The sequence below is a fragment of the Emys orbicularis genome, chromosome 22, assembly GCF_028017835.1.
Source record: "Emys orbicularis isolate rEmyOrb1 chromosome 22, rEmyOrb1.hap1, whole genome shotgun sequence".
Taxonomy (NCBI): Eukaryota; Metazoa; Chordata; order Testudines; family Emydidae; genus Emys; species Emys orbicularis.
In genome coordinates, this window is record NC_088704.1 from 6,085,348 (window position 1) to 6,113,344 (window position 27,997).

The 27,997-nt window shown below is 54.9% G+C and overlaps 1 protein-coding gene across 1 annotated transcript; it reads left to right on the top strand.

Annotated features, from left to right (window-relative positions):
* The first annotated feature begins 8,887 nt into the window (after positions 1–8,887).
* LOC135893538 (chloride channel protein ClC-Kb-like) lies at positions 8,888–27,984 on the top strand. The gene is made up of 19 exons (XM_065421378.1): positions 8,888–9,011; positions 11,077–11,205; positions 13,355–13,483; positions 14,556–14,695; positions 15,976–16,053; positions 16,245–16,323; positions 18,339–18,464; positions 20,596–20,680; positions 21,694–21,795; positions 22,330–22,414; positions 22,959–23,132; positions 23,861–23,930; positions 24,292–24,474; positions 24,746–24,959; positions 25,328–25,461; positions 25,946–26,046; positions 26,773–26,856; positions 27,648–27,734; positions 27,937–27,984. Exons 1-19 carry the CDS (start codon positions 8,888–8,890, stop codon positions 27,982–27,984), a joined length of 2,172 nt encoding a protein of 723 aa, XP_065277450.1.
* The last annotated feature ends 13 nt before the right edge of the window (positions 27,985–27,997 follow it).

Consider the following 27,997-nt stretch of genomic DNA (forward strand, 5'->3'; position numbering starts at 1 on the left):
ACAGGCGCTGAGCCCCTGCGGCGAGCCGACACTGACTAGAGCAGCGACTCCCCTGCCTTTTCATTGCTCCAAGTCGGTTCTTTAATACACCTTGAACTCTGCTCCTAAAGAGACAAGAACAAAGCAAAAACCTCCCTGAGAACTGAGCTGAACTCAGGGGGAGCTGAGCTGTGTCTCTGTGGCAGACCTGCTATTGCATGGCTATCTGTCACATCAGCGTCGCTGAATACATCCGGATTCTTGACTCCTGGCAGATCCCCTGTTGTCAGTCATCCTAGTTACACTGGAAGAAACCCCACTGGAGCCGGGGTCAGGACTGGCAGGTGACCTTGCTTCAGTGGGTGATCTGGCCGGGAGGCAATGGGCCACATTACCAAGAGTTTTCCCTGGGATCTTCCTAGCTAGAGCTGGTGGGAAATGATTTTCCCATCCCATAAGAACTTTTGAGATGCCAAAAAAATTTCCAATCCCAAAGTGGGACGAAAAAATTCATCTTGAAAATTTTCTCAAACCAAAAATCTGGAACAACAACAACAAAATGGAATCAGGTCACTTTCACCTGAAAAATGGAAGTTTTGAAGTGGAAAACACCCCCTCCCCCCAAAGTGTTTGAAATGGGAAATTCGTCGACATCGGCCCTTTCCCAGGAACATTTCAGTTTCGACCAAGTGGTGTTTAGAGATGGAAAACCGTATCGTCGAAAAATTCCTGCGCTCCGGGCACTAGTGGAACGAACCCTCCCTTGCTACTCCCGCTGACTCCAGCCCAGGTGGTTCCGGTTGACTTGTCAAGGACGTTTTGAAGAGCGACTGTAAACCTTTCCTGTGTTGTTGCCTGGGTGGGGCGGGGAGGAGGGACAGCGACTGGTGCAGTGGTACCGAGCCAGTGCAAGTACAGAGGCTGGGAGGCAGATTCCTGCAGAACTGCGGAGGCGGCAGCGGTCCTGAGACGCACACAGGTGAGTCCTGTAGTGCTCTGAGCAGGGGGCCTCTGAGCGCACTAAATCCCTGGAAAGGAGGCTGTTACTGCTCAGCGTGGCCAGGGCTGGACTGCAGTGCACTCTCTTAAACACTGCTACAGCTATATCGCACTGCCCTGCGATCTTAGCTGAGCTCCCAGGCAAAGCAGGACTGGGCTCTGTCGGTACATAAGAAAGCTCCAAAGTGGAGAAGGATCGGCATGGGGAAGGACTGGATTTAGGACTCAGGAGATCTGGCAACCTGGGTTGAGTCCCTTTGTCTGTCCAGGCTCTGTTTCCCCATCTGTAAAGGGAGGATAATACGGCTCCCTTCCTTGGGGGGCTGCGGGGTAAACCCAGTCACAGTGGTGAGCGCCCAGAACGGGCAACAAATGAAACTGATCTTGCTGCTGGTTTGTTAGGAGAGGCTCTTTCCTCCTTGGAGCCAATAACGAAGCAAAACCTGGCCTGGTTACGGGCTGGTGGAGGTGCTGCTGTTCCGCAGAAGCCTCGCGGCCAAGGCTACGACTCCTTGCTCTCACTAAAGATGCTCTGGAACTTTTCCCAAGGGTCAGGCTGCTGCTGACCTGGTGCCCTGGCCTAAGTCCAGCCTGGCCAATGAGTGAGTTGAAAGGTGCGAGGTGATAGTATCCGGGCAAGGACTGTGAGGGGTCCCTGTTAGCAGTCAGTGCTCATCGGGATAGTCACTGACAAGTGACACAGCTAATGGCCATTTGTCACATCTCTGACACTGGGTACGAATCTGTCCCTGAGAAGCGGAGAGGAGGGGGGAGGAGGCACCTGAAAACTCTAGGGTGTTTTTTTTTTTTTTTCTTGCAGATAACCAGAAATTAGCTGATAGGACCCCTGTATCTAATTCCTATCTTTAAAAAAAGAGGATTTAATAAATATTAGACCCACTCAGCTCTAATACTAACATGTTCTCACATCTTGTGTCAAGTCACTTAAGTAACACTGGTTAGGTTTAAAATTTTAATGTTTATTCTTTGTTACTAACTCTTGAATACAACAATCGAAACAATTGTAGAAAAATCTAGATGACTTTCTATCACTTCTTTTGCAGTTCACCAAGCTTGGAATAGATCATTTAACTTTGGAAACATCCTACTAGGGCAAAGCCCCATGAGTTTATACTGTACCTGCCTGGGGGTCTAGAGGCGTTACCTCACTACAAATAATAGACTAGAGACTAACCTTAAACAGGAGTGAAACTGACACTTTTATTTATACCTGCCTCTGGAAATTTCCATTACATGCGGCTGACGAAGTGGGTATTCACCCACGAAAGCTTATGCTCCAATACATCTGTTAGGCTTTGGCTACACTGGCGCTGTACAGCGCTGCAACTTGCTGCGCTCAGGGGTGTGAAAACGCCCCCCCCCCGAGCGCAGCGAGTGCAGCACTGTAAAGCGCCAGTGTAATCCGAGCCTGCAGCGCTGCACGCTCGCTCGCAGCGCAGCAAGCTACTCCCCTCAGAGAGGTGGAGTACATACAGCGCTGTGAGAGCTCTCTCGCAGCGCTGGCGGCGCGACTACACTCGCGCTTCACAGCGCTGCCGCGGCAGCGCTTGCCACAGCAGCGCTGTGAAGTCCCGAGTGTAGCCAAGGCCTTAGTCTTTAAGGTGCCACCGGACTCTTTGTTGCTTTTGACACTTTCAAGTCACTTTCCCAGTATTGCCAATTCCCAATGTTCAAAAATCATGAATCGGGCTCGCCAAAAATCATGACATTGGCTTTAAAATCATGAGATTATGTAAAAATAACAGATTTGGGGTTCTTTTTATTTGCCTTCTGCTTTTTTGAGCCTTTAGGGTGCACTGGAGTCACATTTTGAAGCTTTCTCCACAGCCACGAGGACTAGAAACTTCATTTTTCTGTAAGAATGAAGGCTGAAATAATCACATATCCACATGACTCCAGGAGCTGGGGCTTTAAAGAAAACAATTATCACGAGACTCATGACAAAATTATGAGAGTTGGCAACACTGCTTTTACTTCTGTTTAAAGGCTAGTTCCTTTCCAGAAAGCTCTTAAACACAACACCCCAGTGACTGAGTTGCAGTTCTCACAGGAGAACATTTAAAACCAAACACCAAGAACATTCTATATTTTAAAGTTGAGAAAAAAACTGAGACTTCCGAGGTATCTCAGGGCCACTGCCGGCAGGAAAGGAAAATAAAGAGGCACAGGAGCTCTGGGCAGCTCTTCCTTTAGAAAGAAAGTTGGACGGTCAAATCTTCTAGTCCTTAATCAAAACTTCTGTTGCCATCAGCACCTCCACTCATAGATCTAAAGATCACAAGTGACCATGTGATCACATATGAGGTCAATAACTATACACTTCATACTTAAATATCCGAGCCACCTTATCCAGAGTTACACAGCTTATATCGGCGTGGGCAAACTTTTTGGCCCGAGGGCCACCTTGGTGTTGTGAAACTGTATGGAGGGCCGGGTAGGGAAGGCTGTGCCTCCCCAAACAGCCTGGCCCCCGCCCCCTATCTGCCCCCTTCCACTTCCCGCCCCCTGCCTGCCCCCTTAGACCTCTCCTTGTCCCCGACCACCCCCTTCTGAGAGCCCCGCCCCCCAGGACCCCACCCCCTATTCAAACCCCCCTGCTCCCTGTCCCCTGACTGCCCCCCCGAACCTCCGCCTCATTCAACTGCCCCCTGCTCCCTGTCCCCTGACTGCCCCCAGGGACTCCTTACCCCTTATCCAACCCCCCCCCCCAACCTCCTCACCATACTGCTCAGAGCAGCAGAAGCTCGCAGTCACCCACGCGGCCCGCGCTGCCTGGCAGGAGCGGCGGGCCAGAGCGCTGGCGGCGAGGTGAGGCTGTGGGGGAGGGGGGACAGCGGGGAAGGGACTGGGGGCTAGCTTCCTCGGCTGGGAGCTCAGGGGCCGCCTTGGTTTTGCTCCCATCTATCAGAGTCCTCTTTTTTTGCAGCATGTAGCAGAGAGAGAGGCTGGTCTGCTGTACAGGGAGCTAGCCCTGAGAGACCTGGGTTCTACTCCCGCCATGGACTTCCTGTCTGACCCCAGGCCAGTGCTTTAAGGACAGAATTTCAAAGGCTTTTAGGCACCCAAAGATGCAGCTCGATATGTAGTGGGGTTTACAAAGCACCAAACCTTCTAAGTGCATTTGAAAATCTCACGAGGTGCCTAAATACCTTTGAAAATCTGGCCTTTAGTCTGTGTGCGCCTCAGTGCCCCACCTGTACAATGGGGATAACAGCCCTGCTCTACCTCACCGAGGGGCTGGGAGGAGAAATAGGTTAGACAGTGTGAGGTGCAGTCTCAGATACTACGGTGATGAGGCCACATAAGTACCACAGGTAGAGTGGGAACCTCTCTATACGCTGCTAGCCCTGCCCTGGGTCTGACCCCTTCTTTTCACCTACGCCCCCAAATCTCCCCCTTTTCTGAATGTAACCTGGGCTCAGTGCTTTGCTGTGTTTTTTTCTGAGCCCCCGGCCCGTGTTCTCTCTAACACAACCCTCCTCCCTCTCCCCCCTCCACTTCCATACCCTTCATTTAATCACCAGCCCTTTCTGATCTTAATCACCCGGCCTCTGTTTGTAAACAAAATCCTGGCTCCCTGTCCCAGGGGCACCTCTCCTCTCCACTAATGCTCGGCTGTAGTCAAGAGCTCCACCTGGGAGCTTGCACGCCTCCTGTATGAAACTCAGGGGGCTTCTGCCCTCCCCTGCCCCCCCTAATTGGCGCCCTTGCATCTACCCCGGAGCTGGGGTGAGATGCCCAGCTGCCGGACACATGCCCATGCTAGGTCTGATCTAGCTAGGGTGGTAAAACGTAGAAATAGTGGTGGGAGCGGTGCGATGGGCTCACCACCCTGAGTATGAGCACATCTGCACCCCACAGGCCTGTATTCGGGGCAGCTAGCCCCTCCTGCTGCTTGGACCGCCGCGCTTACACTGGCTCAATCAGTGCAGAGGTGTCGCCTCGATCTGGGACTCACCCTGCCAGCTCCAGTGCAGACACGCTCCGAGTCTACGGTTTCAATCCCACAGTGGTGACACTGTCTGTCAGACACTAGCCTAGGGGCCAGCTCCACAGCTGGTGCAAACTGACATAGCCCCAGGGACTTTGATGGAGTGGCACCAGTTTACACCCACTGAGAATCTCAGCCCCTTTCCTCTGTGCCACCCTTGCTGGGTGAAGACGCTGGCAGCTGGGGGCTCCTTTGCTGCTGTAGCCATTGTCCCTGTTAGTTATTTATTCCAGGAAGCCGGGAGGAAATCAGATTTTCTGTGGTTCGTTCTTCTCTGTCGACTCCCTTCCTCTCTGTGGAGCAAAACTGAGGTTCCTCAGCACGTTAGTGATCAATGCAAGTCAGAGAGGCTTTGGGCTGGATTCTGGCCCAGGCCTGGGGGCTCCACTCCAGTGGGTGGCACGAAGCAGCTGGAAAAATGGCATAACCGGCTACCTGGGAATTCTCCCCAGCTTGAATGGGGCCGGATTGTGCCTAGTCAGCAACCCAGCTCTGGTTTTGAAAGTGCCGTCTTCTATGCGAGGATCTCCGCTTTCATTAAAACAAAAAAACAGTAAGTCTCTAGCTGTCCTGGATGTGAAGAAAACCTTGAAAGGTGAAGTGAGTATTATCAATGCAGTGATGTCTGAGTTTGCAGAGAGCCTGAAGCAATAGCCCTTAGAGGGGCACATTGCCCCATGAATTTCAGGGGGTGTTAACAAAGGTGCCCAATAATAAAGCAGCAAAAACTTACAACAAACTGGGTCATGGCTGTGCCCAGAAGCTGGGCCAACAAAGCTGGCAGACAGCCACTTTTGCCCCTGTCCTGCCCAGAAAGGAGCCCAGCCCATACCAGTGCCGAATCTAGGCCTCTAAACATCTGCTGAATCAGAAAGTGCTGTTACACGGGAGTGCACGGAAATGCCCACGGCAGAATGCAGGGAAGCTGTTTTGAGTTCCGGGGACAGAATCCCATTCCTGCATCTCCAAGGGCAACCAGCTGGTCCCCCCCCCCCCCCAACTCCTATGCAGGACTGACTTGGAGAAGACAGCAGTGCTGAAAGCAGGCACCCGCAGGGCTCCCTGTTCTTTTCATGGACAGGTATCATCTGTCTTTGGTGCTGTCTGCTGGTTCCTTGCCCCTGCCCATCCAAGAAAGACTCATCTTTAGGGTGCGAATGAGCAATGGGCAAATCATGAAAAGTGCAGAGGTCCAGACCAGCATGGAAAAGCTTGGGGAGAGAGGGCCAGGTTCGGAGAGGAGTCTGCGCCGGTGGAACTTACATGGTGAAAGGGCTGGTAGACATTAACTTCCCCACGTTGAACTCTCTTAGGCTTGGTCTACACTAAACCCCCAAATCGAACTAAGGTACGCAACTTCAGCTACGTGAATAACGTAGCTGAAGTTCGAAGTACCTTAGTTCGAACTTACCTCCGTCCACACGTGGCAGGCAGGCTCCCCCGTCGACTCCGCGGTACTCCTTTCGTCTAGCTGGAGTACTGCAGTCGACGGCGAGCACTTCCTGGTTCGACTTATCGCGTCCAGACAAGACGCGATAAGTCGAACCCAGAACTTCGATTCCCAGCCGCCGAACTAGCGGCTGGGTGTAGACATACCCTTAGACTCTCCATGTGGCCTGGCCCCATGAGATCCCCTGTCACAAGGCTTGTGATCACAGCTGGTTGGGAAAAGATGTTTCTTCCCCATGAAAAATTTTGACAAAGCTGCAAAATGTTTCACTTTTTTCTGTCAAAATAAATTTCCTCGTAGAAACTGAAACCTGAAAAAAAACGGTCAGTTTTCAGCAACTCCAAACCCTGAATTTTTTATTTTTTTTTGGTTGCAGGAAACAAAAAAAATAATAATCAGATTTCAGTTTTTTGGTGAAAGTTTTTGATGAACACAGAAGCTTTTGCTGAAAAATTCCCATTGGATCACAAAGTCAATTGACACCGAACATGTTCCATCAAAATGTTTTTTCTACCAGCTCTAGCTAGAATCCTCTCTCCTCCCTCCCATTCCCCCTCTGATCCCTGTTCCCATGCCCATCAGAGCCCCAAACCAACCACCCTGCTAGCCACAAAGCCCCCTTTCCTCCTCACTACTGACTCTCCCAGCCCACTCCTGCAGCCGCTCCCCCTGCTTTCAAGATGGGGGCCCTGCAGTGGTGAAGGGCCTGGCTGCTGGGCTGCACCGTGGCACACGCTGTACATTCCGCCCCCCCCCGCGCCGAGGCTTTCACCGTTAGTGCAGCCTTGTTGGTGCAAGGCCTTGTTGGTGCAAGTCCTTGCAGGTGCGGATTCTGTGCTGTGAAACTCCAGGGGCTGAATCCTCAGGGATGGCTCGAGTGGTCTGAATTAGGTGACCCCAGTTTGGCTGGTACAAGAGCCAGGCCCTCCTTGAACGCAACCCGAAACAGGATGGTTTCTAGCCAGGTACGTCTGTCCTTGTCATAAGGTTCATTAAGGGCTGGATTCTGCCAGCCCTGCTCACATTTAGCATGACCTTACATCGTGTCGATTTCAGGGGAGGGCTCTGTGTGAGTGGGGGATGGGCAGGATCCAGCCCTAAATGCCTTTTGGTTTCATTTGATCTTAGAGCTGGGTTGAGACCATAGACCCCCCCTTGGGCAGGCTACTTGAACCTGCTGAGGTAAGCGATATCACCTCCAGCAGCATGGCAGGGCTACCCGGCTGGCTCAGAGGGAAGAGCCCCTCCTCCGGACACATCAGCAACGCTTATTGTTTTGATGCCCCTGCTTACCCGCTTCCTGGGACCGTAGGAATGGAAAGGGGTAGAGGTTTGGCTCCAACCTCCATCCCCAGGTGGTCCGTGCAGCCGAGCCAGGGGCGGGATGCCTGGAGGGAACCGTGTCCCTTTGCCACGGGGCCTCTCCTGGGATCCAAACCTAGCTCTGAGCTGAGCGTGAGTTGTCTGATAACCTCCTGTCCTACACTCGACCTTCTTGGCCTCCCGTGAACAACACGTGGATGCCCTGAGGCCTCACAGGCCTGGTGCGTGGGGGGAGCATTTATTCCTTGTTGTTGGGTCTCACTCCATTAGCAACTCAAGGTCACCCGCTCAGTCAACACATTAATCACCCGCTCACTCCAGCTGGATGCCAAACATCCACTATTATTAGCACAATGCGGCTTTACCTGGTGCAGGATCTTTCCTATAAACTGCTTCCCGGTGTGCAGCAGAGCTGAATAACCCCTCGCTCTCCAGCGAGATTCTGTACCAGAAACTCACCCCTGGGCATTAGGCCACCCCAAGGAGGACCAAAGTCCCACTGACTTTGTCTCAAGAGCTCCAGGCAGGGCCAAAGCCGTCTTCAGGCATGATCCGAAAGGAGAGGGTGAGTCCATGAGTTGGCAGCCATACAGGGAGTCTGTTTTGGAGTCTGGGAGGGGCAGAGGAGAAGCTTTCACCACAACAGAGACAAGACCGATGGGGGAGGGGAGAGGGGACTAGGCGAGCTTGGGGAGCAGGAAGGGGAGGGGAGCGACCAGGGCTCAGTGGCACCCGTATAAGTGTAGAATTAGTCCATTGAAGTGAAGGGATTTGCAGCCATGTAACATCAAATACCAGCCCAGGGTCCATAGGGAGGCTGTTTCTGACCCAGCAAAGAAGTACCCCACGGCTGGGTTGTTGGGGAAGCAGCAGCTGGTGGGAGGTAGGTGTCCCCACCACACATGCAGACCAGGACAGCTGAGCCTGTCATTTGCCAAAGCTCTACGGTTGCTGCTAGTGAAATGGTCCCTGGTTAGCTCCGTCCTTTGTAACATGGGCCTCTCTGTAGCCCAGAACCCCCTACGGCGAGGCAGCCCGGAACCGCCTCTTACCAGCAAGCTGCTCCCATTTGCACAGGGACCAGCAGTGACCTGCTACTCCTGGCCCGGAGGCATCTCTGGCCCATGGCGACGGCAGGGTCCTGGAAGGTGCGGAGGGAGCACCATGCTGCTCAGGAGAAGGCGGAGAGGATTCTAGTGCTAGAAGAAAGCTGGAGGCCCTGGCCCAGAACACGCAGGACAATCCGAGGTAAGAGCCGAGATGGATGGAAATGCTCCTACTCCAGCTCGGGTGGCAGAGCTGTCGAAGGCCTCCTGGGTCATCTAGTCCAGATGGCGCGTAAGCAGCATTCTCCTCTGCCAGCAGGCCCTCAAGTGTGACACCTATACCCCTTTGGGGTGGGGCCACAGGCACCTTCTGTGACAATGCGGTTCTGGCGGGACCCAACTGAGAGTGCCAATTCAGGACAAATTGCTAAAACAGGGCAGTGACAGCCCAAGGCTGGGGTTTCTCCACCTCTAAGGCAAACCAAACCAGCCAGACTAAGAGGACTTCGGTCTCACCCCACTGGCTAACCACAAGTCTTACAAACAATTCCCTTAGACACTCCAGTTTCCCAGTATCACCACCAGTGCCACTCGTTATGGGGACAAATGGTTATGAAAACCAATGCCCCAGTAAAAGAAAATAGGTTCCCTCGATCCCAAAGGACCAAGCCCCAGACCCAGGTCAATATACAAATTAGATTTTATCCACAAATCACGCTGTTGCCAATCCTTTAGAGTCTAAAATCTAAAGGTTTATTCATAAAAGGAAAAAGATAGAGATGAGAGCTAGAATTGGTTAAATGGAATCAATTACATACAGTAATGGCAAAGTTCTTGGTTTAGGCTTGTAGCAGTGACAGAATCAAGTCTCTGGAGTACATCCCCAGCTGGGATGGGTCCTCAGTCCTTTGTTCAGAGCTTCAGTTGTAGCAAAGTCCCTCCAGAGGTAAGAAGCAGGATTGAAGACCAAATGGAGATGAGGCATCAGCCTTTTAAAGTCTTTTCCAGGTGTAAGAACACCTCTTTGTCCTTACTGTGGAAAATTACAGCAAAATGGAGTCTGGAGTCACATGGGCAAGTTCCTGCATACTTTGCTGAGTCACAAGGCGTATTTGCCTTCTCTCCATGGGTCAGTTGTTTAGCTGATGGTCCTTAATGGGCCATCAAGCAGGCTAGGCAGAGCTAATACCTGCTTGTCTGGGATGTTTCCCAGAAGCATAGCATAAGTTTGAAATACAGACAGTACAGAGCCAATATTCATAACTTCAACTACAAAATTGATACACACATACAGACAGCATAATCATAACCAGCCAACCATAACCTTGTCTTAGACACCTCATTTGACCCCCTTTATACAAGAGTTGGTGCCACTACAGGACTTTGGTTGCAACCATGTTCCATATGGTCCCAGATTATGCTAATAACATCACACCTTCCCAGCTGGAGCTTTGCAGTTCCTAAACCCCTCCACTCTACGGTGTGTCATTGTTACTAAAGCCAGGCCCCAGCAGGCTGGTGGCCTTTTCTCTGCTACGCTTGATCTAATAACCCCTGCTCCACGCTCCGTACTTGTCTAGGGGCTTGTGCACGTCTCCCTGCGCTGTCTGTCTGTGTTATTCCGTGGCTGCTCCTACAGTGAAGCCGTTGGGCTTAGATTTCAAATGGCTGCCCCCGAATCACTGCACCGGGTTTGATCCACCACGGCTGCAGGTCAGCTGTATTTAATAACATCCAGCAGGTGTGTCTAAGGTGCCCCTTCGGTCTGTACTGCCTTTCCCCTGGCATTTGCCTGCATAGAGAGCTGCGGAAGAACAAAACCCAGCTGCTGGGTGGGTCTCGCTGGCAGTAGCTGGTTGAAAAGTGTCTTTGTGCTTCTCCCATCCTCCGGGAACCTGTTCCTCCGAGTGCAGAACAAACAATCAGTCTCTGCTTCAGTGCCAGACCCTGCGCTACTGACCGGGTCCGCTCACTTTCCTCCTGTGAGGGATGTGCGACCTCTGTTTACAAGGGGGCTGAAAAGAGCGACCCCCAAAATCCTTCCCTGGGAGCCCAGGCAGGAGGAAATTCTCCTGGTGCCTGGGCCCTGATCTGGGGCCAGTGTTTTTACGGGGTTAGCCACAGTCCCTCGGCAAAAGGAAAGAGTTGCCGTGCAACAATAGAACTCATGCCCTGTGGGGTGTAGCTGACCCTCCTTGTAACATGTGATTTACCTGGCCCCAGTGGAGTGTGTCTGACTCACCCTGTCCCACTGGTGCCCCCTGCAGGCTGCCTGGAGTGTGTGAAGCACCAGCTGTTCCGTATCGGTGATGACTGGTACTTCCTCTTTTTCCTGGGGGTGATAATGGCGCTGATCAGTTTCGCCATGGATTTCACGGTCTCCAGGCTATCGAACGGTAACTATTGGCCGGTTGTGATCGCTTTCTCTCAGCTGAATACTACGAAGCACCCCGGCCTCTGCAGCGAGTAGGGCAGAATGATTATCCGCCTGGGGAAACTGAGGCAGGGAGAGGGGCCGTGACTTGCCCAGTGCCCTACAGGAGGAGGTAGTATTAGAGATGGGATTAGCACTCAGGTGCTTCTGGCCAGGCCTTGGCTTGCACTGTTCCACTGGACGGCTCTCCTGAATGTCCCATAGTCCTTCTGGCCAAAGCTGCTCAGTGGGGGGTTTCTGGACATGGAGTGAATTCTCTCTGTGCTGCTCCTGGCCTCTGCCTACTCAGCACGTAGGAGCCCCACGGCAATGGCCTGTCCTAGGAGTGCACGGGGTGTTCTGCAAGACTGTACTGCAGCATCACTTGAGAGGAAGCTCCTGGCCTGGCTGGTCTCTGTGGGGTTCACTGACTGTGCCATGGGGATGCTGGCCCATGGGGTTGATAGCAGAATTCAATGCAGGGTATCACTGGCTGAGCAAACAGCATAAGCTTAGGGAAAGGAGTTGGGTGGGTAGGGCACTGAACTAGGAATCAAGAGCATTGGGTTCCATTCCTGCCACCGACTCACTGCATGACCCTGGGCAAGTTACCCCCTCCCTCCCCTCCACTGCATGGGAATAGCAACACGCCCCCTCCCCCCCGCTGGGATCTGTGGCTGGAAAGCGGTCGAGAATTGCCCTGTTCCATCTGACGCTCCAGTCCGAGGGGATTTGCAGCAGAACCCTAGCAGCCCACTGACGGGTAAATACACAAAGCTAGAGTCCAGGCCCAGAGGGAAAACTTAGGTTACATTGACACCTAGTGGCGTTTGCATTAGATCAGGCAGCATCCTGGGAGCTCCTTTGTGTATCTCGGTTCATTACTGTCACGCCCAGAGTGCGCTCAGGACGATCCACTCCAGGTGGGCACAGAAATCTAAAAGAGGCTTTTCTCCTCCCCAAGGAATCCATTCCAAGTGGAGACAGAAATCCACGTTGTTCTCGTTCTTCCACGTGAAGGAGGGGACAGAGAGTGGGAGAGAGACTGAATTTCTGTGCCCGTCTGGAGTGGATTCCAGCAACGCTGGCTGTGCAAACGATGGCACGAACAAACTCCAGGTGGCGCAGCGATTTGCTTACTTCAGCTGCCTGTTCAGTGCAGCCCCCAACTGTTTTCTGGAAGGCAGCAGCAGGGCAGAGCGCTAGGAAAGAGGGATTTGGGTTTCAGATAGGAGAGTGGCATGTGGTCCCAAGAAAGGGCAATAGAAAGAGGGTTCCGATAAAGGATGCCCCATGTATACGACGTATTTCCACAGACCCTCTAGGGCCACTGACATTGATTTTAACATGAAAAGCTTAGAGCCCATTGGACACAAGAAACCCTGCGGCCGAACCCATCATAGAGACTGTTCCTACCCCACCCTTTGCTGTTCCTTCTTCCCCTCCCCCCCGACTGTCCTATCACAACCCACCGCAGTTTGTTTTGGTGTCATGTTTTTATGTAGGGTAATGTTCCAGGGAACACAGAGTTGGAGGCTGTGGTGAATGAAAGGCGGGAAGAGCAGTCAGAGAATCAAAGAGTTAGACACTGTGTAATAAACCCATGGAACTCACTGCCATAGGGTATTAGTGGGGCAAACAACTTGGTAAGATTCACTATTGCACTGGACACATATAAATTAGAATGGAATCTGAAGTTTACACTAGCTGGGGTAAAAAACCAAGCACTGCCAATCCTCATGCTTCAGGGCATAGGAAGATTGTCAGTTGGGGGTCAGGAAGAATCTCCCCGTCTTTCTCCAAGGGATGTTATTGTACAGTTAGATGTTTGAATGGGATTAACATCTTCCGTCGGCCACTGAGCACTGTTGGAGAGAGTGAACTGGACTAGCTGGACCAATGATCTGTTATGGTGCGGCAGGAGATGGGATCCCCCATTGGTATGACCTGGAATGGTGGGAAGTTGGAATAGTTGGACTGTCGCTCTGTTCTGGTGTGTCATATGTGGGCTCTCAGAACAGATGCACAACTGGTCTGTTGTGTTGTGGAGGGAGGCAGGATATTGCACTCGCTAGGCCACTGGTCCATTTTGCTGCATCACTTCCTTCATCTCTGCTGTACTCGTTTTCTAGCACACAAGTGGCTTTACCGAGAGCTCGGGGATCACTTACTGCTGAAGTACCTGTCCTGGACTATGTACCCGATTGCCCTGTCCGCTTTCTCCACTGGCTTCTCTCAGAGCATCACTCCGCACTCGGGAGGTGAGTCTGATGCGCTCACAGGTCACAGAGGAGCCATCTTATTAATAACAACCATCCCTTTGTCCCATAGCTCCTGGTGTCTCTTCTGGAGTCAATTGACTACCCAACCTGATATCAAGTGCTTCAGGGGTGACCCTTCTGTTGCACCACGGGCTCATGCTGACCAACATCATGATGGGGACAGTGCAGCCCAGTGGGCAGTAGATGCAGTGGTTCTTCCACTTTGGGTGGGGGGTCTTCAGAATGAAACCTTTTGAGAGCTAAGCAGTGGAGGGTTGAGAGCTAAGCAGTGGGGGGTTGAGAGCTAAGCAGTGGGGGGTTGAGAGCTAAGCAGTGGGGGGTTGAGAGCTAAGCAGTGGGGGGTTGAGAGCTAAGCAGTGGGGGGTTGGGGTGATGGTTTGGGAGATGGTCCATCAGAAGGTCTATCTCCTAAAGAGTGGCCTGCAGAGTGGAGAAAGCTGGAGCCAGATGTGCACATCACAAAAATCCCACGACAGTCAGCACTAAGTGGGTCCCTTGTTGGCTGTCACAGCAGACAGGTCAAGGGCTGGAAGGGCCTGGAGAGTGAACTCCCCTCTCGCGCCCCAGGTCAGATGCATTGAAGGGCATTGGCTGGGCTGTGCATGGGAAGTTTGTGCTGCCGCTTCCCATATTGTATGGGCTCGGTGGATAAACAGAGGACTTCAGTCTCCAGGGCTGACCACAGGGAACCTTTGACTGGCTCTCAATGTCAGGTGTGCACAAAGGTCTTTGCCCTATAGCAAGCAACAGATGGCTTTTTTTTTTTTTTTTTGTCCCTGGAACCCAACACATGTGGAAGACACCTTGGGTAGAAGCAGAGCATCTCTCTGCTTTTGGATAATCTAGTGGCATCTGGTTTGAATTGCAAGTACCCAACTCAGAATACACCCCCTTGGCCTTGTTGATACTGGGTTCCTGGTTGGACACTCACTGGAATCCCAGAACTGGAGCTCCAGACATTGCTACCAAATGCCTTCAGCTCCGTTAACTCTTGGCTCTCCAAGTGGTTTGCTGGCATTCTGGCGTGTCCTACGTTTTTGTGTTTTTCCAGGCTCTGGCATCCCGGAGCTCAAGACCATTCTCACTGGAGTCATGCTGGAGGAGTACCTGGCCATTAAAAACTTTGGAGCCAAAGTGGTGGGGCTGACCTGCACCCTCGCGTGTGGGAGCACCATATTCCTCGGCAAAGTCGTAAGTGTCCCCCGCTCGGTCTCGTGGCTGAATGAGGTTGAGGAGACGTTTTGGTTGCTGGTTCCTCTTGAGGGACCAGGCCGGTGTAGGCCATCGGGGATAGTATAGAAAGTACAGAAAGGAGACTGGGTGAGAGCCCCATGCTCCCTACAAGGGACTCTTCCAAATCTTGGGAGGGAGATGAAGTCAAAAGGTGCTAGGGTGTCCCAAGGAGGGCTAGATCCACAGCTTGTGCAAATCCATTGACATCAGTGGGATGATGCTGATGTACACCAGCTGGGAATCTGACCCTGATTCAGGGCACCGGAGCGATCTTTAGCTGTCTGATATCTGAGGGCGTGTTTCAGTCAGGTTGCGTCAACAGATTCCAAGTCCGGCGAGAGACGGGAATCTCCAGATATACATGCAAAGAACCCGAGGGCCGTTCTGGGTCTGAGAACGGGTGTGTCTGTAACATGCTCAAGAGCCTCTCCTCTCTGAGCAGCAAACAAATGGAGATTGAAACCGTCCAGTGGATGAGCAGCAATGGCGGGCGGATGGGGATTAGTGGGGCAGTGGCACTTAAGGTTGAGACCAGCTTGCTGTTTAACAGTTGATTTTTCCGAGTGACCTAAAATCCACCTGCTTACTTGGGTTGCCCTGAAAATTGCTGTACCTTGGGGTTTGGCTAGTGGTCCAGATCTGAGGTCAGCTGAGCAAGGATTGAGATACAGCCCCCCCACCCGCCCCTAGAGAATGAAATGAAAATGATCAACTAGAAGCTTTAGAAACTCGAATGATGTTTTGCCACTGGCTGCATGAGACCTCCAGCGTGTCTCCTAAACTGAAATCCCCTGTAACAACACCAGTTTTCCTTCCGCACGTTAAAAACAATGGTGCCGTCTAGTGGCTGGAACGCACAGAGGCGAGTGCTTCTCCATCAGCTCAAGTGGCAGAGGTCTGTGTCTTTTGGGCTGCAAGGAGCAGGGTTCTAGCCCTGGCTCCTCAGGTAACTGCCCGTTGTTGGCAGATGTGAATTGAACGCTGATCTGGGCGGCAGTATGGGGATCGGATAAGTCATTGCCGCAGGAGGTAATCTCTTGAGACCGTCTGATCTCACGGGCTTTCCAGCCTGCTTTCTCGCCCCAAGCAATTCAGGTGACCAGCTGGGGCCAGATCCACACCTTGTGTTGTCACTGCACCAATGGCAGCAGGTTACACCTCGCTCAGTTGGGCCGTGGCCCCTTTGGGCGTTTCTCTCCATGCAAACCACTGAGCACCCAACTCCTCCTCTCGTCCAGGGCCCCTTCGTGCACCTCTCCAGCATGATCGCAGCGTATTTAGGAAAGATCCGAACGTCTGTCGTTGGGGAGTATGAGGTAAGGCGGAGAATGGGGCGGCTGCCTGCTGGTGAGAGGAGAGGGGACTCTGGGAGGGGGGTCAGACTCCCCGATCCCTTCTCCCCAGGGTTGCCCTTATCGACTGGTCCCTGCTGGCAGTGTAGTGGGGCTCCCTACGTGTGCTAGAGTCTGAGGCAAACCACCCTGCTCTGTGTGTGTCTCCGTTCCAGAACAAAAGCAAGCAGACGGAGATGCTGGTGGCAGCCGCTGCTGTTGGAGTCGCGACCGTCTTTGGGGCTCCCATTAGCGGTAAGAGTGGAACTGGCCCGGCCCGGGGGGCAGCAGGGGTGGGGACCATGTCACATGCTGGGGGAGTGTGTGGCGTCTCCCCCCGCCAGCTGGGTCACAGAGCAGAGGTTCCCAAACTTTTCTTATTGCGTTGTACCCCCCGCCGGAGCTACCACCGGCTGCCCCCGGACCCCCCGCCGGAGCTACCACCGGCTGCCCCCGGACCCCCCGCCGGAGCTACCACCGGCTGCCCCCGGACCCCCCGCCGGAGCTACCACCGGCTGCCCCCGTACCCCCCGCCGGAGCTACCACCGGCTGCCCCCGTACTCCCACCAGAGCTACCACCGGCTGCCCATGTGCCCCCTGCCGGAGCTACCACCGGCTGCCCCCGTACCGCCTGCCGAAGTTACCACCGGCGGCCTGCTTCCCCTTCCCCTTCTCATCACTGATACTTTGTGTGTTCTTCTTAGCACCACCTGTCTTTAGCCACCTGTCCATATTTCACTGTTACGTACAGAGATAGTTACAATGTGACGTATACAACCGAACACCCGCCCCCCCAAGTTCAGTTAGACTGGACTGTTGCTGGGCAACTGAACCCGCGTTGCATGGTGATTGGAGGGGAAGGCTCTTTACATCCGTGTCGCTGTGTATCTGTGTTCTCATTGGTACATCTTGAAATAAATGACCTACCGTGTTTTATATAACGAATTGCCACAGAGTTTTAAAGCTCCTGCGTACCCCCAGGGGTATGCGGACCACCGTTTGGGAACCCCTGACATAGAGGATAACAGCCTTCTATTGGTGCTAGCTAACAGAGGATCTTACATGGTCAAAATCTGTTCTTTGGGGCTGAACATCTTGGCTTCCAACCCTGCTGTCGAACAATACAACAGCCCTCGCCCCAACTGGCTCTGCTCTGCCCCCCTCTGTTCCCATTTGTGCTCCTTGCCAATTTCCCTCCTACCTTTCCTATAAGGCCGGTGCGTTTGAACCCAGCAGGGAGGTAGGAATTCACCTCCTGTTGTCTTCACACCCTTTCTGCTATTGCTAAATGAATAGCAATTGATCCTGCTGCCGTGGCGAGTCAGTAACTCAGAACAAAATGGCACCCTGGCGGAAGCTGGGTGCACAGACAGGCATTGGGATGGGGAGATCTTGTCATGTCTGCCCTGAACTGCGTATGGGAATACCCAGAAGAGAGTTCCCAGGAAGGTGAGATGTCCCCTAAGAAGGAAAACCAGGTGGCAAAACCATGATGACCCTGCCTGGAAAACCAGGGAAATGTTTCTATGTGTATTAGCTTCTGTAAAACCCCTTTTAAAATTCAACTGGACAAATTTTAATGTGGGTCCTTTGAGGAGAAGAGCTCAGAACTGAGATCTCCAGCAGCAGCAGCAGGCGGAAACAATGTCCCCGCTGGAATTTCTGTCACTAGATGCAGGGTAGATTCAGAGCTATCCAAGGGCCTGCTCCAAAGGCCTTTGATGTCAATGGAACGACTCTCCATGGAGCTTTAAATCAAGCCTGTCTTAATGCTATGTCTCCAGTGCTGTGTTTTCCCCCTACTCTGACAGCAGCTATGTATTGCTCAGCCTAAGGGACTTGATGACAAAAAAGAACAAATATAAAGTCTCCAAGGGTCAGCGCGCACAGGGCCTTGCTCTATAACATCAGCACTGAGACGTGAAATTGGCAGTGGCCTCACAGCAGCCTCACAGGAGTTGGGGGACTCCTCTGCACTTCAAAGATCAGCATCTCCTCTCGGCCATGTAACACTGTCGTGTGTGGTGCTGGAGGTGGAGGAGTCTAAGTGGCCTCTTTGTGAATGGCCCAGACTCCTGGTGTGAGGATCTGGGCCCTTGATGCTGTATGTTTTCCCCAGGGTGTAAAGTTTAACAAGCACTTGAGAGTTTGCCAGGAGATAAGGCACAAGCACCTGTAGGCATCCAGCTCCCCCAGGGCCTGCTCAGATGCCGAACGCGAGTTCTCGCCTCTCATCTGCCACCCTAGTAACCTAAGACCTCTTTCCCCAGGGGTCCTGTTCAGCATTGAGGTGATGTCATCCCACTTCGCGGTCAGGGACTATTGGAGGGGCTTCTTCTCTGCCACCTGCGGAGCCTTCATGTTCCGCCTGCTCGCCGTCTTCAACAGTGAACAAGGTACAGGAACCAGCGCTGGCTGAGTGATCGGAGAGTGATGGGATGGCCCACGAGTGAAGGGAAGGTCAAACCACACATGGGTATCCATGTGTACAGCTGGGCTGCCCCATCACTGAAATATCCCTCCTCCAGGCTACCGGTCCTACCGCCTTGTGTTGGGAGCCTATGAGATAAGCAGCATCAGGCTGGGTCAGAACTTGGAAGTGAGACCTTGGCTGGGAGGTTGCGTCAGGAGCTACAGCTACTTAGTGCAGAGTTATTCTGCTGATTCACGCTGGCAGTCAGATCGGGTGGATCCTATTAGTTCCAGCTCCGCAATATCTAAGGGACGAGAGTCCTCTTTAAAACAGAAGGAACAAGGGGAAGGGACTGTAGAGAACTCGTAAGGACAAACCTGATATTCTGGCTCAAATCCATCTCAGCTAGTTACATTCTAACTTACTATATACCTCCTGCACTTTGCATACAGTATTCTCCTCTTCCTACCCAAAAGTGGTGTGTGTGTGTGCTTTTGTCACGTGCTGTTAAACAGCTGCTGTGCCCAACCCCAGAAGTAGCTGCATTTTAATGGTGGTTGAAAGATTCCTTTGTAAAGCAGTCTGTAGTTGGCAGAGTGCTTGCTATCCTTCGGGATGAAAGGTGCTCCATTCAGGCAGAACGGCATTTCTTTTTTCTTTTTTTAAACAAAACCCTGGATCAGAAAAGAATTCATCTTTCCCCTGACTGAGGTCAGAACAACCCAGCAAAAGACACTGATCTTTGAAAGCAGACTGGCAGGCTCTAGGCTGAGTTTTGGTCCCGTATCCTGCTAAAATCAGCTCGTTAATAGTGCATGATGCATCTTTTATGTCCTGGATGCTGCTGACAGAACCATGGTCTGGACCCCGGCAGTGCAACATGTCTGAACATGGCCCTGCTCGAAAAAAATGGATAAAGCCACCTGTAGTGCTGGCCAAAAGCATTCCAGGCAGACTTAATGAGGCTCATATTTGCAGCATTGAAACTGAAATGACTCTGCCAGCCCAGACTCTAACAGCTGTTTGTTCGCAACATAAAAGCACCAGCCATTTGGCATGACTGGCCGCCGTTGGTGCCACCACAGGTCAGGGTTGAGCTGCATCGGCAGAGCCATGTCTGTGGACTGGAACAGGGGGCTGAGATGGGGGGGCTGCAGGTCCCAGCTGAGGTGCCTGGGAAGAGCTGTGAGTGGGCAGACTGCAGAGCCCCAGATGTGTTTCTGTCTCCCGCAGTTTTATGAGCATCAAACGTCACCTCATTTCTCCCCTTGCCTTTAAACCGTCAAAGAAAAGGCCAGAGTCTGAGTCACACCGAAATGATCAGTTTAGAGACCCAACGGGAGCGGGGAGGGGGAAGTGCCGGATGCTGCTAGCATGTCTTAGGACTGGAGGCTGTGAGATGCCAGCTCTGGAAATCCAAAGCAGCCAGCCAAGCTAACCCCCAACACTGGCTGGCTTGGGCTGGTGCCTTAGCGGCAGAGCCGTGCTCTGAGAACCCGTCCGTGGGGCCTGGGGAAGAAGGAGAGCTGGTGGCATCCCCCTGACACGTGGCTGGGAATCCTCTTCCACTGGTGGGGCGGGCTCTTCCGGGCGGTGGGTCAGCAGGTACCGTTCTTTGCTGCACAGGTGGGGATGCAAATATCACATCACCATGGAGGCTGGGTTCTGGTTTGCCCCCATCCCAACACCACTCGGGCCAGTCCGCTGGCACAGTCCGGCTGCTGCCGCCACCACTGGAATCTGTGATATACACTCAGCTCCCTATTGGCTAATCAGGGGCACCAGAACAGGGGGGGCCAGTGGCCATGGCCCCCCCTTTTGACCAGCCGTAAGAGCAAGCGATGGGGAAGAGGGGGCAGAGAAGAGCAAGAGGGTGGCGGGGTCTTGGAGGGAAGGGGCGGCCCAGGAGCAGGGCCTTGGGGGAAGAGGGTGTGAGCGCAGAGGCTCGGGGGGAAGGGGCAAGGCAGGGATGGGGCCACGGTTCGGACGCCTATGGCCCTCCCTACTTTTAGGGCCCTTCCGCCGCTCCTGGGGCTAATGCTAATAGAACTGGAGGGCGCGTGTTGAATTGGCCTGGGGTGTCCGTGGTTGTGACTTTTGACTCTTTCTCTCAGAAACCATCACTGCTCTATTCAAGACCAGTTTTAAGATTGATTTCCCCTTTGATCTCCCAGAGACGTTCTTCTTCATGGTGCTTGGGTAAGAGCAGGCCCAGTCTCGTCTGTTTTTCTTTTGTTCGGTGCAGAGATGTCACTTTCCAAGGAAGGGGGGTGTCACGGAGTCCCCGGGCGATACTTTGGAACTGCTCCCCACAAAGCCAGTCAGGACTTTGGGGAGCCTCCTCTCCCATGGAGCAGACTGTCTTCAGGGCAAGAAGCTCACACGGCTTCACCTTCCTGGGTCTGACCTTGGAGCATTCAGCATATGCCCCTCCGTGCGCTTCCCACAGCGAGTCCGCCCCGGTGGGGTCCTGGGGAAGCCAGAGGGTCCTGCACGCACCCCCACTTCGCAGTCAGACGTGACTCTCAGCCAGCCAGTAAAACAGAGGTTTATTAGATGACAGGAACACGGTCTAAAACAGAGCTTGTAGGTACAGAGAATGGGACCCCTCAGCCGGGCCCATTTTGCGGCCCAGCGAGCCAGACACCCCCGTCTGCCCTCACTCCCCATCCCCAGCCAGCTCCCAACTGAAACCCCCTCCAGCCCCTCCTTCTCTGCTGAGTTCCTTACCCGGGCCAGGAGGTCACCTGATCTCTTTGTTCTCCCACACCTTTAGCATCCCCTTGCAGGGGGGAAGGGCCCGGGCCATTAGTGGCACCCACACAGAATTCAGAGGAAACATTAAGAACAGTCCCACTTCGTCACAGGGGGACAGCCCAGTGGATAGCTTGCTGCCCTGGGGCCTGGCAAACGGCCGCTGTGGGCAAGTTACTGAGGCAACACTCTGCCATCTGTACAACGGACACACTAGCAGCGCCTACCGCACCGGGTGTGTGAGGGTGAAATCTATTAAGAGCTGGGAGGTGCTGTAGATAAAGTCACTAGCCAAACCTAGGAATAGCTACATTCCTGATCTCTTTATGCTACGGCATGAATCTGCCTGGCAATGAAATCACCATGTGTGCAGACCTCCGGCTGTCCTGGAGGACGCAGGCTGCTCTCGGGGGAGAAGTGGGGGGTAATTCCTGCTTTTCGGTCTCTTCTCTCGGCAGGGGGATCTGTGGGATTCTAAGCTGTGCGTATCTCTTCTGTCAGCGCTGGCTCCTGGGATACGTCCGGAGGAACACGGTCACTGCCAAGCTGCTGGCGACAGAGTAGGTGTTCTGGAGGGAGGGGCGTTCTTGGGAGTGGGGGCTGTTCCCAAGGTGCAGCAGGACGGGAGGCGTGCAAGCCGTGTGTGTGGCCGAAGATTTTCTCTGCCCCGGCCCTGTCTTCTTGTCCCTCCAGCCTCCGCCCCCTCCGTGCTGCGCTGGATGTCACCTCCCACCGCATCCGTCCTGGTCCCCAAGAGGCACCGGCACCTGCCACCTATTTGTTCCCTCCTAACCAGCCATTGGCAGCGAAGGCTCCATGTTGGAGCGTTCTCGGCATGCTCAGCTCCTGCGCTGCCCACAAGAGGAAGGTTTGTCTCCTCCTCCTCTGCTGCAGGAGGGAAAGGAAACCTCCCTCCTGCTCCAGAACCTTTGCTGGCTTTTCACCCTAGGGGAGAATTCATGGGCCCATTGCTGCTTGGCAACCCAGCCTGTGTGACCTGCCCTCTCCCTGACCCTCCCTTTCCCCTGTCGTTCAGAGAGCCCCATTCCAGGGTCGCTGGGTGATGTTACATGTCACTGATCTGCCTTTTTCAGCAAGCCCATTTATTCCTCCCTGGTGGCCCTCCTGCTCGCCTCCATCACATTCCCTCCCAGCCTGGGGCACTTCATGGCATCCAGGGTAAGTACTGGCCTATCTCGGGATCCCCTCGCCTGTTCTCTGACCAGTGGGGATCTAAGCACTCACTCCAGGGTGGAGAGCAGGGGCCTTTCCCAACCAGCTCTGAAAGACGGGCCACACTGTGGAGAGACAAACTCCCCCCTTCCTGGGGTCTGGCTTTACTAACAAAGTAAATTATCTTCTCACTAAAGTCCAGCTCCAACCTTCTCCCCAGGCTTGGCTGCACCTATGGCTCCTCTCTCCAGACTCCTCAGCCCACACCCTATGTCCTCTCTGCCTCCCACCCAAGATCCCTCTGGCAGGGCAGCAGTCCCCTGAAGCTGTATTTTCCCTCAGTCTGGTCTTCCAGGTTTAATACAGCTGGTAGGTGTAGCAGGCTGGGGCCAGTTGTACACCTTCACTCTACTGACCTCTGTGGAGCTACTCCTGATTTTCCCCCTTGCGATTGACAAGAGAATCAGACTGTGTCTGAGCACGATAGTGATTCACAGCATCTCCTCCTCCTGTGCAGGGAAGTGCTTAGACCTGTCTCCTCCTTTCCCAGCTCAGCATGAAGGAGCACCTCACCTCCCTCTTTGACAACCAGACGTGGGGCCTTCTGTCCCAGAACGCATCGCTGGCCAGGCCTCTTCAAGTCGACCCTGAAAACCTGTGGCTTGAGTGGTGGGAGCCCAGCATCACCATCTATGGCAGCCTGGCGCTCTTCCTGGTGATGAAGGTATTGGCCCCGTCGAGGTCTCCGTGAGATTGGGTACCATGGGTCTGATTCTACAGGAACCTCAGTGCTCTGGGGAGTCAGGAGCCCCTTGCTGGATCACCCCCTAGGTCCTTCGGGGGAGCCAAGAACATGCAGCCTCATGGAGCAGAGATGGGAGAGGAAAGTCAAGGACCCAGTGGAGTCTGATAGGGGATACAAGGTGGCAGCACCTGTGCGTAACCAGAGGGCTCCAAGGTTGTGCCATGTGCACTGGATGGAGGGGAAGTGCCCTCGTGAAGGGCTTAGGAGGAGAAGTCTCTGGTTCCTGTTGGGGAAATGTCCCGGTTACTCTTGTGTGATTCAAGGGGAAGCGTAGCCAGCAACTCCTGTGCTCCCTCTCTGTGTCTTCTGGCAAGGACCTGAGGGCCAGAAGAACCAGATCTCCCATGTAATGTTTGGCCAGGTCAGCTGAGACCAGCTCAGTACAGCTCCTCCTCGCCAGTCCAGGGGAAGGCTTCCTTTTGGGTCCCTTGGCAGAGCTATCGCCTCTGGGCGATGAGGGTCTGGCTGTGAACCCTGACGTGGTAATGTGCAGGGTGTATGTGCAGAGCACGGCCTGCGGCTGGATGGAGGACTCTGCAAAGTGGTTTGGTGGCTGGACCCCCACCCCCACCATGGCGGGCTAGGGATGGCTGGAGTGGGTGCACGTGGGTGGATCTCACTCGCTCTTGCTCTCTCGTTCGTTCAAGTTCTGGATGCTGATCTTGGCCACCACCATGCCGATGCCAGCTGGGTACTTCATGCCGCTCTTTGTGTACGGTGAGACCGCTTCGCCTGCCCTTGCACCCATTTCTGATTGGACCCTTTCAGTATCCTTATTACCATAACAGGGAATAAGGGCTGCCAATTGGACCAGGCCTTTGTCACTCAGAGCTCAGAGGAGGCTGCTGGGATCTCTCGACACGCAGAGCCCTTGGAAAGGGGAAAGCAGCAAGTGCTTAGACCAGCAAGATCCACCCCGGGCTCCTGGGAACGTTGGTTCCTGCTCCAGTGGCCCGTGCACTCGACAAGTCCTGGGCATTTGCGCTTCTGTCCCAGAGGGGCCCACTGGGAGGTGGGAACGTGAGTCCCTGACCTTTAGCTCAGAGCGGCTGGATTCCAGTGGTGAATGTTTTCCCAGGCGCTGCAATCGGGCGTTTGGTGGGGGAAGTGGTGGCCGTTCTCTTCCCCCAGGGTATCCAGTCAGACGGCATCGTTAACACCATCACTCCGGGAGGCTACGCACTGGCCGGTAAGTCTCTAGCACGTGACCTCAACTCAGGAGCCTGGCGACAGGCTTCGACTAACGAATGGGGCTGCAGCGGTAGGTGCCTTTGCAGGGGGGCTCCAGAATTTAGTGTATTGCCCCATGTTTCTGGGTGGTCTCCAGGATCCTTCTGTCTTCCCCCATTCTCCAGCTCAGGGGGGGCTGGCCACAGTTCCGCTCCACCATGGCTTGCATGGCATGACCGCCAGAGAGAACGATGCAGGAGGATTCGGGAGCTGGACACGAGCACCCTGGCAGACCCACCCCTCCCGCCCCATGTGCTGGCAGCACCGGGAGGTCATTGCCCTTTGTATTGTCCTTCTGGCAGGGGCAGCAGCGTTTTCGGGCTCGGTCACCCACACCCTGTCCACTGCCCTGCTGGCCTTTGAAGTGACCGGGCAGATCGCCCATATCCTGCCTGTCATCCTGGCTGTGCTGGTGGCCAACGCTATAGCCCAGAAGTTCCAGCCCTCCTTCTATGATGGCACCATCATCGTGAAGAAGCTGCCCTATCTGCCCCGGATCAGGAGCCGACACATCGGGTGAGCCCCTGGGGAGACGCTGCTGCCGCCTGCTGCCCCTCGGAGGGGCGTCTCCGCCGGCCTGGCGCTGGGTTGGCGGGGGTGCAAGAGGGGCAGGTTAGGCAGCCAGCTAGAGCCGGAGGGGATGGAGCCCCACACCACCGCTGCTGGGTAGCGAATGCAGCGCCTGGCGCTGAGGCTGGAGACTGGCCCTGGCGTACCGTGGGTTAACAGATCAACCACAGGGTCCTCAACTCCCACGGCCATCCCTGCATCAGTCTTTGGTTCCTGGCTCTGGCTTACCCCAGCCCCCCAAAGGCCTCGGTGCAGGGTCAGAGGAGAGCGCTCTCCCCTTTGCCCTGGCTGACCCTCGGCCCTTCCACCCCCAGCTCCTTCAGCGTGACCACTCGCCAGTTCATGAACTCCCACTTTGCAGTCCTGGCCAAGGGCGCCAGCTTTGAGGAGGTCCTCCGAGTCGTGACCTCTACCGACGACCTGGAGTACCCCATTGTGGAGAGCACAGGTACCGCGCCACCCCGCGCCTGGAGGCGGGGCCACGGGTCCTACTGGCCCTTCCGCTTCCCTCTGTCCCCCAGCCCCTTGGCCATCTCTGTCTCTCCTTCCTTCCCCCCGCCCCTCTCCCTTTCCCCTGAAGCTGGGCCCTGCTGCCCCAGGCAGCGAGAGACAGACTCGCTTCCTAGTCTGGCAGGGATGGAGCACCTGGAGTGGTTCCCTTTGATTGACGTGGCTGGCGTTTCTCCTTGCTGCTGAGGGCCCCGGGCCGGAAGGGTGGGAGTGAACCGGTGACATGAGCAGCCTTACCTTGGCAGAGGAGCAGCCGTGGCTTAACAGAGCCCGTGGCCGGGAGCTGCCTCCCTGGATGCAGCCCCCGTGGTGGGCAGAGATGTGCCATCAGCCTGGGCCCATGACCATGAAGTGGTCAACCGGTGCCAGGGATCTGAGCTACCCTTCCAGCTCCTCCCATCTCCTGTCTCCTTCCCCCCTAGAGTCTTTGATGCTGGTGGGCATGGTGCAAAGAACCGAGCTGGTCAGGTACCTCCAGACCCACGATGAAGCCAAGCCGTCCCCCCAGGAGCCAGGGGAGAAGGTAGGTTCAGAGCACTCATCCCCCTGCTGCTCACACGGCCCCGGGAGAGCCCCTCCAGCCAGCAGCTCTTAGCACAGAGCGGGTGTAGGTGTTGGGGAACCAGTGTCCGGCCAGACCTGGGAGGGAACTGGCGAGATCCCTGGCCTAGAGGCTGCGGGTCGCCCCCTCCATCCGGTCAGCCCCACCTTAGAGCCTCTTCCCTTCTCATTGCTTCAGCCCACGAGTGATGGGCGAGGCTCTTCGGTCCCGGCAGCCCGGGCCGGATTGTTCAGTGCAGTCCATTCGAGCGCTTGCTCCAGTCTAGCGAGGGCCGGGCAGGTGGTCACCATGGGTCAGCCCCAGTTTCCTTCCGAGACCGTTGGGTGGCTCCATGTCGCACCCGTGGCCCTCCCGGAGCTGCACCCCCTCGGAGAGACAGTGCCTCAGGCTGCGATGTGCTGACACCGAGGCCACATCCCCAGAGACACCGGCCTTGCGGGGGCGTTCAACCCTACCCCGATATCACCGCTGTCACCCTGCTGAGACCACGCCCACTGCTGAGGCTCTGCCCTCTTAAGGGGGCAGCACCTTGCAATCCGTAAGGTATCCGACCGCAAAGGCACTTCGCCGAGTCCTGTCCCCGTGGGAGGCAGCGTGTGGGTGGGACACGCCCCCGAGAGCGCTCTACGAAAGCGGTGCCACTGCCATGGCCTGTCAGTGCCCACCCCCCGCTGTCTTCCCCAACAGCCTCGCTCCAACGGGACGCTGGGGGACGACTGCACCATCGAGCCAATCACCCTGCAGCTGTCACCTTGGACATCCCTGCACCAGGTAACGCGGCGGGAAGAGGGCCTGGGAGGAAGGGCTCTGGGGAGAGGCCAGGCCTGGCAGGAGAGACGGGTCTAACAAGGATCAGACTGATTGCAGAAGCACTGCTGGGAGCCGCCTGCCTTGCCCGAACCTGCTGAGCAGAGGCGGCAGCTGACAAACCATCCAGGGGTGCCAAAGGCTATCGAAATCCAGCCCCAGGCCATGCTTGTGTCTGCCCCCTACCTGTCCTCCGGCTGTCAGTCCCTTGAACTAGCGCCGTGTAACCAAGAGCGTCTGTTCAGGTGGAGATGAGCACCAGCCATGTGCTAAGATCTGGTGCATTGGTTGCTTGGAGAGCGCGTCTGTTTAGTATGCAGATTACTGTCCATGTAAGCTTTGGTCACCACAGCATGAATGTGGAATAAAGACCCAGCTAGATGGATCGGATGCAGCGAGAGAGACAGGAAGGGTCTGGGCCAGCTGCCCACGTGCCCCCCAGTGTTACAAAGTTCTGATTCCAGCCGGGATTTGTTTTATTACGTGGGCTCCGTGTCCTCTGCAGGGGCCGCTCCCTGCACGGTTCACAGCAGAGGAGGCTGGACGCCCTGAACTCCCCTGGGGAGGGTACACGAGGGTGCAATGGGGGAGTCCCAGGGCCCTGCTACCCTTGGGCAGCTCCAGGCTTGTGTGGGCCCTGCCAACTCCACGTGAGGAGGGAACCGTCGGGCGCAGTGGGGCGGGAGGGCTCGGCCGAGAACGGGGCGGCGCTGCCCTGCCACGCCACGTCACACTCGCCTCTCCTTCCCTTCCAGGCTCACAACCTGTTTGAACTGCTGAACCTGCAACGTGTCTTCGTCACGTCCTTGGGGCGGGTCGTCGGGGCCGTCTCTCGGAGCGAGGTAGGGGCTGGGGCCAGCCAGGACTCGGGGCTGGGGGAGAGCTGCCTGCGGGGGGACGGCCAGGGGCTCCAGGACCCATCCTGGATTGGGAAAGGAATGGGCATTGAGGAGGTGACTTAATGGCTATCGAGTCCCTGGGGCGGGGAGGAGCACGGAGCCAGGCGGGGGCACAGCCTTGCCCACCTGCCACTTTCTCTTCCAGATGAAGAAGGCGATTGAAGACCTGGCAAATCCGAAGACGTTGAAGTGAGCGATTCGGAGCC